This window comes from Trichosurus vulpecula, chromosome 7 (genome assembly GCF_011100635.1).
Source record: "Trichosurus vulpecula isolate mTriVul1 chromosome 7, mTriVul1.pri, whole genome shotgun sequence".
Lineage (NCBI taxonomy): Eukaryota > Metazoa > Chordata > Mammalia > Diprotodontia > Phalangeridae > Trichosurus > Trichosurus vulpecula.
In genome coordinates, this window is record NC_050579.1 from 252,369,249 (window position 1) to 252,383,242 (window position 13,994).

The following is a 13,994-nucleotide window of genomic DNA, read 5'->3' on the forward strand; positions in this document are numbered from 1 at the left end:
ACACTACCATCCTTAACCCAGGATCTCAATCTTGGTGCTATCTTACACTCATCACTTTCCCTCACCTGTCCCGCCCCTCCCCCTCATCCCAATATCCAATTACTTGTCAAATCATTATCATTTCATTCTCTACATCATCTCTCACATCTGTCCCCCTTCCAACTCACAAAGCCACCACCCTTGTTCAGGGCCTGGGGAGTCGGGGGACGTGACTTCAAATCCTGCTTCAGACACTTAGCAGATGTGTGTAACCCTATCTGTAAAAGGCTAGATTTAGGGACCACGAAGGTCCCCCTGGCTCTGTTAGTCTACCTGCCTCAAATTCCCACCTCACTCCGTGTCATTCTCCACACAGCTGGCAGTAAGTGAAATTCTACATCTGTCACTTCTCTAGTCAAACTCCAGTGGCTTCCTACTGGTTTTGAGATCAAACATTACTTCATCTTTATCTTATTCTTTTAAGGTGTTTCTTGTGTAAGTTTTACAAGGTACATAATTATTAGTACAATAACAAATATGCAATTTATAAGTAACTAAATAGACCCTGGGCCCATGCTGGGGAGTGGCATGTGCATCAACAGTTACTGATTTAATGCATTATCAAAAAATTTTGGAGATCTCTTGTCTAGATAAAAAACCTTAAAGCTCAGACTCTGTAGGATTACATTAATGTGTTTAAAGTCCCAAAGTGCTTGTTGAATCTCTCAATTCCTCTTACGATTTGAAATGGACCTCTGCTTCTTATTTAACTATTCTTCATAGTGTCATAATCCAAGAATTGAAGACAAGTCCTTAAATCCCCAGTTTCCATGATCTCAGGGGATGAAAAATCAGCAAATGGAGGAGGAAATTCACTATTTATTTACAATTCTTTCACTTTATCCACAATTTCCCATACAAACATAAAAACTAAAAAAATAAAACCACCACTTGGGAACACAAGTGTCTTTCTTTAATTAGTCCTGCTGAGGAAGGACCACAAGCCCCCTGCCTTTGGGTAGGGACCACCTGAGATGCCCATACCACAGGAAGAGGGAGGAAAGGGCCATGAAGAACGCCTGAGAAACAGCTCCAGATGAGGAAGACAACACGGTACCGGAGTGGTTGGAGTTTATTGGCAATGAAAGTTGTGGGAGTCATCTGTTGCAGACACTGATGTTCTCTATTAACCACCCCCAAACCCCACAGCATACTGTTCTGAAGATGAGGCTGAGATGGGGTGGGAGGTGTGTGACATTTAGCTCTTTTTAAGAGTAAGAGCCAGAAAACCCAGGGTGTACACCACACCTCCCTTTCCCCTTGGCACTGACCAGTCACAGTTTCCATTCTGAATAAAATGCTGAATTAAGATTAAAAAAGGAAAAAAAAAACTCCAGATACAAAAGGAAGGGGTAGGACTAAAATCCATGGATCTGGCTTCCTCCTCTGCTTATGATACTGTCTGTGAGAGGGTACTGAAGTTCAAGGAGTTCTACCCCCCAGTGAATGGGAGAGGAGTGTGAGGAGCAGACCAGAAACTACAGGGAAGATAAGGTAACGAAGGAAGAGGAGGATGAAGGGAAGCTGTGAGAAACAAATGCATGTCCAGGGGCTGGTGTCAGAGGAAGGACAACCTATTCCCCCGTAATCACTCTGGCTCTGAACAGCCCTTCCTCAAAAGCCATTCCCACCAGAGGGCCTGCAAAACCAAACTGGAGTTCAGCATTTTGTTAGGAGAGGAGCTTTCTAACCTCAAATGTGCTAGTGTGTAGGCAAAATGTTCTACCTTCCAAATCTGGCAAATAGAATGCCTACTGCATCAGACTGAGATTGGCCTCAAACATGGGTGCACATTATAAATATAAAATCATATCTGCTACAAAGAGGACATATATTGTACATCTTTACCCATATACATAAGAACACAATATACACATAATGCCTAGGAGTGTCATGATGGAGAAAGGGTCTGAGGAGGCAAAAAGTCTCTTTCCCTCCCACCCCCATTCTTTTTAAAGGGCTGCTTGTATACCTGTTCACGTGGGTCATTCACAGCTGGTTATGGTGGCGCTAGTCTAGACACAAATGGATACCTTGCCCTGAGGGTGTGCACACATGCCAATACAGACATGCACGCCAACGCAGACATACACGCACACACACAGATGTACACACAAAGACACACATGCACACATGTGGGTGAATAAAGGGAAAACAAATGTTCCCAGCCCTTAAATGCACTGCATTTCCCAGATACTCTCAGGAAAACTCTATGCCTTAACACATCTATTATCTGATAAAAATGGTCCTAGAAAGCTGTCCATCATTGGGCACTGGCCAAAGGGAGTGGAGTTGGTGAGAGAATGATGGAGATCAGGTGTCTTAACAACATAAGGCATTTTTACCTGTGGTCAGATTAAGCTGTGTCTGAAGAGCAATGGACTCAGCCAGGGTAGGGTAACAAGAGACAACCAGGCAAAGCAGGGGCGCGATCAGGCAGATACCCTGAGCCCTCACGTTGTTTTGTTAGCTCCTCTCTTGGCAGGAGATGATCCTGTACTCTCCTTTCCACCCTCTCCCAGAAGTGAGCCCACCTACACAGCAGGGAATACTGATATCCAAGAGACACACATCCAGAGACATGGAGTGGCGTACAGGCACACACAAAGTGAAGACCTAGGTTGATGTGAGCGTTTTACAGCAGGAGTGGTTCCTGGCTCGGGGTCCAAGGGCTCAAACAATTGCCACAGTGATCAGATTGCCATCAGTGATGGGGGAAGTTCAGGTCTCTGCACGGAGGCAGCCCCTATCGTCGGTAGTGATTGGGAGCGTCCGCGAACATGTACTTGAGTCTGTATGCTTCTGCCAGGAGAAGGCCGATCTCTTCATTACCCCAGTGTATTGTGGGTAGGTTTTGCAACAACATCAGGAGACCCTGAAATGGAAGAAAGTTTCATTACACCACAATGCCAAGCAACATGGCCAACTGTCCCAAGACACAAATTTGGTCATCTCTCTGCTGAGAACATCCCAAACGACATGAAAGTTTCCCTTTCCACATTCACCAAATCACACCTTCTACTTCCTTTAAATCATGGCCTAAAGTACAATTTAATTCACTTAAATTAACTACTGCATGAATGGTGCTGTGCTGGGATTCAAAGACAAAAACTAAACAATCCCTGCTCTCAAAGAGCTTATATTCTACTTGGGGGAGGAGAGGAAATTAATGTCCTTCGATCAATAGATCAATCAATGAATATTTATTAAATGTCTACTATGTGCCAGGCAGGGGTGGATAGGTAGCATAGCAGATAGAGCACCAGGCTTGGAGTCAGGAAGATCTGAATTCAAAATCGGCCTCAGACATTTATCAGCTGTGTGACCCTGGGCAAGTCACTTAACCCTGTTTGCTTCAGTTTCTTCATCTGTAAAAATGAACTGGAGAAGGAAATGGCAAACCACTCCAGTATCTTTGCCAAGAAAACCCCAAATGGGGTCACGAAGATTTGGATATGATTGAGCAACAACAACAGATGTGCTAGGCATTGTGCTAATAGCTGGGGATACAAAAGACAAAAGTGAAACGGTCCCTGTCCTCGAGAAGCCTACAATCTCCTGACGGTGAAAAACACACACACATACATAAGCACATACAAAACAGATGCGAGGTAGACTTTTCTTCTTCTTTGCACGGGTAGGGGAGGGGATCAGTAGCTGAGGGATCAGAAATCTTCCTCATGCAGATGCTGGGACAGGGTCTGAGTTTTAAAGGAAACCAGGGATTCCAAGAGGTGAAAGTAAGAAAGGAGTGGGAGATAAGAATGGGGGACAGAGGGCAGGGAGACAGGAGTGGAGATACAGTGTCATGCATCAGGCACAGACAGACTAGTCCGACTGGACCACAACATGGGTGAAGGGTAATAATGTGTAATAAGGTTGGGGAGGTCCATTAGGGGAAGGTTGTGAAAAGCTCTGAATGCCAAAGGGATGAGCTTTTGTTTGATCCTAGAGCTAAAAGGGAGCCATGGGATCTTATGAAACCGGGGAACGACATAGTCAGAGTTGTACTTTAGGAAACTCATCTCTCCCTTAGTACTCTGCACTTTTCTTATAAACTCATGTGCTATTTTATATTATTAATACTTATGTATATGTTATATCTCTCCCACAAGAGCAGGGGTTCTTCAGGTAGTTTTCAGAGGAAGAAATTAAAGCTATTTATAGTCATATGAAAAAATGCTCTAAATCATTATTGATTAGAGAAATGCAAATCAAAATGACTCTGAGGCAGGCAACACACCATACCTATCTAATTGGCTAACATGATAAAACAGGAAAATGATAAATGCTGGAGAAGATGTGGGAAAATTGGAACACTAATGCATTGTTGGTAGAGTTGTAAACTGATCCAACCATTCTGGAGGGCAATTTGGAGCTATGCTCAAAGGGCTACAAAATTGTGCATGCCCTTTACCACATCTAGGGTTGTATCCCGAACAGGTCATAAAAATGGGAAAAGGACCCACATGTACAAAAATATTTATAGCAGCTCTTTTTGCGGTGGCCAAGAACTGGAAATTGAGGGGATGCTCATCAACTGGGGAATGGCTGAACAAGTTGTGGTATATGAATGCAGTGGAATACTATTGTGCTATAAGAAATGATGAGCAGGCAGACTTCAGAAAAACCTGAACTGATGCTGAGTGAGGGGAGCAGACCCAGGAGAACACTGTACACAGTAACAGCAACATTGTGTGATGACCAACTTTGATAGACTTAACTTTTCTCAGCAATGCAAGGACCTTAAACAATTCCAAAAGACTCATGATGGAAAATGCCACCCACATCTAGAAAAAGAAATATGGAGTCTGAATGCAGATTGAAGCAGACTATTTTCTTTTTTTGTTTTGTTTTATGTTTTTCTTTCTCATGGTTACTTCCATTCATTCTAATTCTTCTATACAACATGACTAATGTGAAAATACGTTTAATAGGAATGTATATGTCGGGCCCATATTGGACAGCATGCCATCTTGGGGGGAAGGGAGGGAGGGGGAGAAAATTTATAACTTATGGAAGTGAATGTCAGAAACTAAAAATAAATTAACTGATTAAAAAAAAAAAGAATGTTATTTTGAAGAGTCTGTAGGTTTCACCAGACTGCTAAAGGGATACACTGCAGAAAAAAAAGGTTAAGCATCCCTGAATTAGACTATAAGTTCCCTGAAGGCAGGGACGAAAATTTTGCATCTTCCCTAGGACATATCTACAGCAAGAACTTAAGCAAATGCTTGAATTTAATGAAGCACCCTTCTTGTTTTCTGTCCAGTCTTTCCCCACCCTTTTATTTCCCTTCCCTTAATGGCTGATATTCACATAGTGCTTTAAAGTTTACAAACCATTCCACACACACCATTTCATTTTTATGGTCACAACAACCCTGTGAAGTATGTTGTAAAAGTATTATTCAGCTCATTTTACAGATGAAAGAATTGAGGCTCAAAAGAACTAAATGACTCACTCCCCCATGTGACTCCACATAGCTAATAAATGGCAGCAGATCTGGACTATGCATTGTCGGTTGTTCACGCTGGTTACCTGACTCTAAAGAACACCAGAAGTCAGATGATCTAGGATCTGAGTCTCACCCGGCTCTTCTTTTGTTGTAAGAACCTTAGATAAGATACTGAATATCTCAAACCTAGGTTGTATCATTTTTTTTTTTTTAACAGAGAGGCCACAAGCTGCCCTCCCTGGAAGCAACTACAGGAATGATTAAATAAAGGGGGTAGATATGAAAGTCCTTTAAAAAGACAGTTTAAATATTGTAATTATTATTCATTCCAAATTTTAATGATTATTCAGTTCTACCACATTATTCATTGAAAGAGAAAAGATAACTTTAGTTTAAAACAATAACCAAGATAAGAGGAAGAAGGAAAAGAAAGTTTTTCCCACACAATAAATCATTTCCACGCAAAGAACTCTCATTTCTATTTTTGTTCCAGCCTAGGTAAGCTTTACACACAAGGGACCATCATTCAGAAGCTGACAAGGTCACCTGCCTGCTCAGAAATCTCAAGCAGATTTTTATTGCTTCTAATATAAGTTCCTCAGGCTGGTGTTTAAAGCCCTACACAATCTGGCTCCTATCTACCTTTCCAGGCTTATTTTATATCACTCCCTTTCATATATTCTATGTCTTAAATAAACTAGACTACTAGCTGTTTCTGGACTCCATTCCCTCTTTTGTTGTGTGGTTTTAAAATATTAATCAACGGCAATATGCAAAAGTTATAGCTCTTAAAGAGCACGTTTAAATTCTTGTTGGCAGAATGCAATTTCATTGTGGGCTTGAATAGTCCTTGAAAAGCCTGACCTCTCCACACTCGACAGCCACAATGAAACTGCGTCAGTCACAACACTGAAGGCTAAAAAATGAAAAACGATACCAAGGACTAACAGAGGGTCAATGAAGAATAGGCTAACTAATCCTCAGAAAATTAACAAAGACGAGCACTCTTGCTAGAGACGTTGCAGCTGGAAGGGTTATTATTATTGATTGTTTTACAGGTCAGCTCAGTCTTCTTGAAGGAAGAACAATGAGAAGACCAGTAAACAAATGAACAGTGGTTAACTACTTCCATGAAGGAAAAAAAACACTTGTTATGAGCAAGATGATATAATTATTGGAGTAGTGAAGGCTGGAAAAGGGTAGTTTTTACTGATAAACCTCACCTTTTCATTTAAGGTCATACTGAAACCCTTTTCAGAAGAAGTGTAAATGAGCTTGTGAGATTTAGGAATCTTCATCAGATTGTAAAACATCCACCCTAAAAAATGTTTTAGGGATCTTTTTACTTCCAGTAGGACTAGAAGTCTTGTCCCCACTAAAGAGGACCCTGTTTGCTTCAGTTTCTTCATCTTTAAAAATGAACTGGAGAAAGAAATGATAAACCACTCCATTATCTGCCAAGAAAATCCCAAACGGCAACACGAAGAGTCGGATATGAATGAATCAACTGAGCAACAACAAATGTGCCAGGCACTGTAATAGCTGGGGATACAAAAGACAAAAGTGAAACAGTCCCTGTCCCTGAGAAACTTACAATCTCCTGAGGGTGAAAAACACACACATATATAAGCATATCCAAAATAGATTCAAGGTGTTTTTTTTTCCTTTTTTGCTGGGGTGGGGAAGGGGACCAGTAGCTGAGGGGATCAGAAATTTTCTTGGGTCATGGCCTGAGGTGACCCTGAGGTGAGCTCTGATAAACACACTGATATATTGAGAAGAATTGTTTCAGAACTACAGAAATTCCCAAATAAACGCATACAAATAAAATGTTCCAGTGGGGATGGGGGGAGCCTACATTTCTTTAGCACATTACTAGTTAGTCTGTCTCTTTTGTGAAGGACTGTGTACTGAAATCCCTGTAACAGGCTGTGACAGGGACTAAAGCAAACAATAAGGGAAAAGGCATTCAGGTCTGTGGTTGAGCAAGAGGCAAATGAAGAAAAACTGGAGTTAACTAGAGAGGAGGTGAGCTCCAATAAGAAGCACTGCACAAGGGTGACACGCAAGTCCACGAAGCATTCCGTATTTTCAGGCACTCTTCAATACCACGACACTGGTCTCCTGGTGGTTCCAAGAATGAGGCACTCATCCTGCTCTAGGTATTTTCTCTGGCTGTCCTCCACGCCTGGAATGTTCTCCTTCCTCATCTCACCCACCATCTACTGGTTTCCTTTAAGTCCCAAATAAAACTCCACCTTCTATAGGAACCCTTTCCCAGCCTCTCTTAATTCTAGTGCCTTCACTCTGTCAATAATTTCCTATTTATCCTGTAGATAGCTAGCTTTGCATACATTTATTTAAATGCTGTCTCTCCCATTTATATTGTAAGCTCTTTGAGGGCCAGGGCTCTCTTTTGCACAGCATAGTGCCTGGCACACAGTAGGCACTAAATAAATGTTTACTGGTTGCTGGATTATCAAAGGGCCTTAATACAGAACAAACGGTGCTTTAAGTAGGTGGAAGAAATGAGGCAGCTTCAAGACCTAAAGTGAGAAGAAACAGAAGACTGGAGTAGCTCAGCCCACACAGAGTTAAAAAGAAAATTAATTTGAAAGTGTTCTTGATTACACTCGGAAATATAGAAGTGTAGCTGAAAATTGGAATGTTAACAGTAAAAGACAACATAAGTCACCCCAAAAGTTCACAGAGACAAGCTCTTTTTGAAATAATTTTCTCCCTCCCAGCATAACACTGGATTTATCTGTGCTGTGGTCATCATTACATGGTGGTAGACCAGGCCTGCACCACATATAGCCCACAGGTTATTTGCAGCCCACCAAAGTGGCTTGAGGGTGGTATGTTGTATAGGCCTGTTTTATAACCTCTACATTTTTTGCGGGCCACCCAAAATATTTTGGTGGGCCATATGCTGTGCAGGCCTATGGTCAACCCACGGACACTACCTAGACCAAGTCCTGTCCACAAATCAACAAACTACTACTTCCTTTCCTTGCAAATCCTAAATTAGTGAGTTCTGAAAAGAAGTTACTCCTTCTTGGTAGGGCGATTGAACCAATATGTATGTGGATACTGAAGTAAACAGGGTACATTTACTACTGCTTGAATTAATTTTGCAGCTTCTGGGATCTCATCTAAAATGTCAAATTAAGTTGGGGGTAGAATTGTTAAAAAAAATTCTATTACCATAATTTTATTAAATGACAGAATTTGAACACAGGGCACTTCCTTTGTTCAATAGTTCTTATCCTCCCACTGTTCATGCTGCTTTTACTTCTTGCCCACCTACTTCCATCCTTCCTATAGTGTTTGCCCCCTGGCAGCACCTGAGGAGCTGTCACGTAGAAGGAGGATTGGGTCTGATCTGCTTGGGCAGAACTAGATTAAGTAATGGGAGGTTACAGGGCAGCTGACTAACTCCACTAACAATTAGAGTGCCCATAAGTGGAATAGGCTGTGGCACCTTGGGAATCGGTGAGCTGTGCATCTCTGGAAATTTCAGGTTGAGACTAAATGAAAGCACTTGTCAAAGATGCTGGTTCTCTGAATTCCTGGGAAAAGAAGGATTCTTCTTCAGGTACAGGTGAATTACATGGTCTCTCTGAGATTCTTTCCAATTCTGAGACTCTCAAGGGCAACCTATCTTCCATCAAATTTCTGAGATGTCAATTATTGCATTCCAGAGATTCTCTCATGAAATTCTGAGCAATCCAGTCCACCTCTCACTTAGGCACTTGGCATCAGTACCGAAGCTTTTAGAAATTTTTGGTTTGGTCATTTCCCACGATTTACTGGTTACTTGATTAAGTGGATCAATAATTGTGTTGCCCCATTTTTCTCATGCACTCCCTCTAAGCTATCCTGGTGGAACCAATATCCATCTGAGATTTCTCTGCCAGAGCTATTAAATTTCCTCAAATTTTAGTTTAGAAACTTCAGTCTTTTTTTTGGAGGGGGCCAGGGACTTTTAGCACCAGAAAATTGGTTCAAATGGAATCTAACATTCTTCTACAAGTTCCAGTGGTGGCATTCAGCTGGTTCGCACCGGTTTGGTAGAACCAGTACCTAATTTTAGGTTTAGTTCCATGAACTAGTTGTTAGCAGAGGCAGCGCCTGAGTCCACCATGTCAGCAGCAGGGGTGGCACCTTCAGATTGGTTCTGTGGAGAATGGGTTGTTAATTCACTTGAATCCCACCACTGACAAGTTCCATCTATTTCCAAAAATTTTCAGATTTCTAATAAATCTAAAACCTTACTTTTTTGCACATATAGAGAATGTGGAGTCCCAGACTTCAGTCTAACAATCTGAATGTTAGCTTCTGGGATCTCCTTCCTGTAGTCACTATGTGATCCTCCTTTTGGTCCTTCACATCCCATGTGTTGAGATGTTTACCTCCATGGTTATAAGACATGAAAGATCAGGATGGACGTGGAAAGAGCATGAGAATGAGGTCCTTGATTCATGGAGGAGGACCTTTCAAGTTTATGTCCCAGCTTTGCTACTTACTATCTGCGTGACTGAGGACAAGGTACAATGTTTCTGGGTCTCAAGTCTTCACGTGTAAAATGAGGGGATGGGAGTAAATTGTCTGCTTCACCTTCATCTTAGCAGTCCAAAGTAGAGTCCAAGCAAATATAAAGCACTTAGATGCCAACTGGCAAACAAAAGAAGCAACTGGGAAGTCTGAGGAAGAAAGTCGGAGCCAGCACAGGAAGGGAAATACAAGAGAATTATATACTAATTCTAAATTTCACCTTGCTTCTTAAAGATTCTACTTTTTGGGAAGTTTTCTTGATGCCTCTTGTTTTTCCATCATAGTCCTTTGACAACATGCCCATGCCACCCTCAATGAATAGTTCACTGCAACACAGAAAGGAGCTCAGGAAAATAGACCAACAGGCTCTTCACTGAATAACATATGCTGTATCCCGCACCCTTCATCCTCCCACCTCTTTGAAAAGAACCAAGTGTGTGTCACAGTCTGTTCTCTGGAACCAGCTGTGGTCATTACAGTTAATGAGAGGTCACATGGCTGCCTTTCAGAATTGTTTTCATTTACTGTAATGTAATCACTGCATATATTGTGTTCTGGCTCCAATTTTTCTGTATTAGTTCATAAGGTCTTTTTGGAAAAAAGGCTTTTCTGAATTCCTCATGTTAACTGTTTTTCTTTTTTTTTTTACTGTCTAACAAAATCATATTACATTCATACACTGCAATGCTTCCAACCATTTCCCATTTGATAGGTATTCGCCTTAATTCCAGTTTTTTGATACCATCACAAGGGTGACTGTAATATTTTGGCAAACAAGGGTACTTCACAAGAGTTTCCCAAAAGCGAATCTTTATCATTTCATAGGATTCACAGTTGGAAGGGATCTGCAGGATTAGTTTAGTCCAATGTCCTTGATATAAAGATGAAGAAACTGAGACCCAGGGAGGGGTCACACAGAGTATTATACAGCGGGGCTGGGATTCATACTCAGGTCTTCTGCTTCCAAACCTGGTAATGTTTTCCATACATTGTACCTTCTCTAGTCTTGGTCATCACTTCCCTCAAAGTGGCCACCTGATAGCCATGTGGCTAAAAGCTGTTCTCCTACCTTGCTGCCAGACCAAAGCAATATCAGCAAATGTGTGTATTTTCCCAAGAATCATCTATCGTCACTGCAGATGATCTGGAAAGCACTTCATCATATTTGAAATGGGTCTGTGAGCCTGGTTCAGGAGGATAAAATTAGATGACATTCTCAATATCAGGCTCCATTTGAAAGCATACTTTTGGTAGGAGGCCATCCCAGAGTATTTCTGACACCTACCACGTAACACTCACTGGCAGTGGCTATGAGCCTTCATTACTAGGCTGCAGTCTTGACAGCATGTTCAGAACAGCCTTGGAATCACATGAATGTCTGTTTTCTCTTTTCTGGATCCTTTATTTGGGTGGGTCTGGTACTGTCTTTCCCTTTCTCTTCTGCATGGGTGTCCCTGCTCCAGCTTCATGATACCACTCAGTGAGATGGAAATGCTACTTGAAAGTACCTGTTTTATTAGTCAGTACCTGACTGGTCACAGGCCAGAGATGCTTTTTGCTCTGTGTTACCTCTGTTCTTTGGCCTCCCTTAGCAGCGTGGACCTACACATTCCTTAAGTTCTGCTCCAATTTCATAATTGTTTACAAATCTGCTTTTGGTAGGGCTGTTGGAATATTACCATCGTGGTTGCTTAGGTCCCCATAGCTTTCACAAAGGTCCTTTCTTTTCTCTTGCTGAAAAATCTCTGGTCCTATCTGACACAGCCCAGTGGGCAATGGGCAGTCTCCTTTGTTTATCCCCTTTAGGCCATGCTTCAGACTTTCTCACTCTGGGACAGCCAACTTCCCCCGTGGCCTTCTCACCTTGGAATAGCCCTCCTTCTCCCATGTGAGAGTTTCTCATGATGTCTGTTTTGAGGAGAGACCCAGGCTGGTCAACAGTCATTCCCTTCCTGGCTGTGCTTCCAACTTTTGGGACTTCGACTTCCCCCCCAGAGGGCGCTGTACCTTCATCCTTGCCCTTCTCCCCTCCCTTTTAGCTCCCTGGGGTAGTCTTTCTCCTTGAGAACAGGGGCTGCCTTTCTTTTTGTTTGTATTTGGATCTCAGGGCTTAGCACAGGGCCAGACACATATTAAGTGCCTAATAAATGCTTGCTCCTGGGAGGTCAAATGTTGCTCCTGATTTCAAAGGATCTGGGCCTTGTTAAGTACCCCACCCAAAGACAAGGATTTTCACACTTAGTTACAAAAGTCGGTCAGTCAGCCAGCATTTATTAATCACCTATTATGTGTCAAGCACCGTGCTAATCCCTGAGGATACAAAGAAAAGTAAAAGATAGTCCTTGTTCTCAAGGAGCTTGTTTCCAAGGCTTCTGTGCAAGGATCCGTGATTTCACTAGTGTGGGCGTTCTTTCCAGGGACAGACTGGAAGCCCCTTGATACAGCTGCAGTAGTCATCCTGGTCTTTGGACAACAACATTTAATCCACCCCGGGGCCCAGACCTGACCAGAGCTTGCACACAGGCCCAAGGGGTCACCTCCAAACCAAGCATCAGACAAGGACTTTTGTAAAGGTCTTATGTGTATACATATTTAAAACAGCCTCCATGCTTCTCCTGGATCTGTTCACATACGCAGGCAGTGTCTGGAGGCAGCCATTTCCACCTATTCTGAGGTGGTACTGAGTGGTCCAGATGAGACCCACGGATGAGAGGTGTCTGCTTCCCTCGACTTATCTCTCTCACATCTGCCAGGCGGCCCTGCTGTCTTCTCAACAGCGGCACTTGGTCGGCTCCCTCATTAGCTGAAGCAGAGTATAGTACGATCACAGCTGATATTTAGCATTCATCCAAAGTTTTGCAAAGTGTTTTATATACAGCATCATCTGAGCCCCATGATAGTCCTCTGAGGTAGGGCTAATTACCATTTTATAAATGAAGAAACAAGAGGCACAGGGAAACCAAGTGGCTTGCTCAGATCACACAGCCAATAACTATTGAACCTAGGTCTTCCTGACTCCCAGGCCAGTACACTGCTGCCCTGTTGGTGTAGGGAGGTACGGACTCCTCCAGCAACATCACATCATGCCCAAAGCCATAGCGACTAAAAGGGAATCACGCAAATCTCCACGATACACCAGCTGTGTGTGGGAACAATTATAAGCACCCAGTAATAAACTAGTTTTCTCATCTTTGCTATAAGCTCACAGATCCTCGTGGTGCTACTGCTCTGACACACAACAACCAAGCCCAAGGTAGGCTCCTGTCTACTCACCTGAAAATCCTCCTCATCCAAGATCTCCTTCCGCCACTTAATCAAGAAGGCAGCACACACATAGAGATGGAAATGAGAAAATCCTTCTGGTTCAGACTGGAAAGGACGAAATGAGAGTCAGTATCCCAAACTCAGATGACGAGGCCAGGTCTCACTCTTCCCTAGATTAAAATACATTCACCTAAAACTCACAAAATAACCCTTTACATCCAGGTAGCCTGAATATCACTTAAAAAAAAAAGTTTTACTAGTTTCTTTTAATGTTGAACCACAGACGTCTCAATACTTGCCCTCAACCTCCCCTCCCCCACCCTGCCACAAAGCCTCCCTTTGTTATACAGAAAAGCAGCAAAACCAGACATACTGACATAGAACCCAAATCTGACTCCTTGATGAGAAGCAAGAGGTGTTTCTGCTGAAAATTATTTATTCCAAATACCTCACTGAGTCTCTGGAAGACTTGGAAAGCTAAATGAATGGGCAGCTGAAATCTGCTATTTAACAAAAACGTTCAATTTAACCTTAATTAACTGCCTATATGATGTTCTGAGGTACCATGTTTGGTGCTATTTCTCCCCAGATAAAAAACTATCCTTGAACTCATAGAGTTTATAATCTAGTAGTGGGATGACACACAAACATCTAATCATGATACAAAGCATCACAT

At 42.3% G+C, this 13,994-nt stretch overlaps 1 protein-coding gene across 1 annotated transcript in view; it reads right to left on the reverse strand.

The window, feature by feature from the left end:
* Positions 1-829: 829 nt before the first annotated feature.
* Positions 830-13,994, reverse strand: part of TBC1D22B (TBC1 domain family member 22B) — a 117,433-nt gene continuing 104,268 nt past the window's right edge. Inside the window, exons 12-13 of the mRNA XM_036769093.1 lie at positions 13,328-13,423; positions 830-2,914 (exon numbers count right to left, since the gene is read on the reverse strand). Coding sequence (XP_036624988.1) covers positions 2,786-2,914; positions 13,328-13,423 — 225 coding nt within the window. The 3' untranslated portion in view covers positions 830-2,785. The remainder of the gene's footprint in view (positions 2,915-13,327; positions 13,424-13,994) is intronic.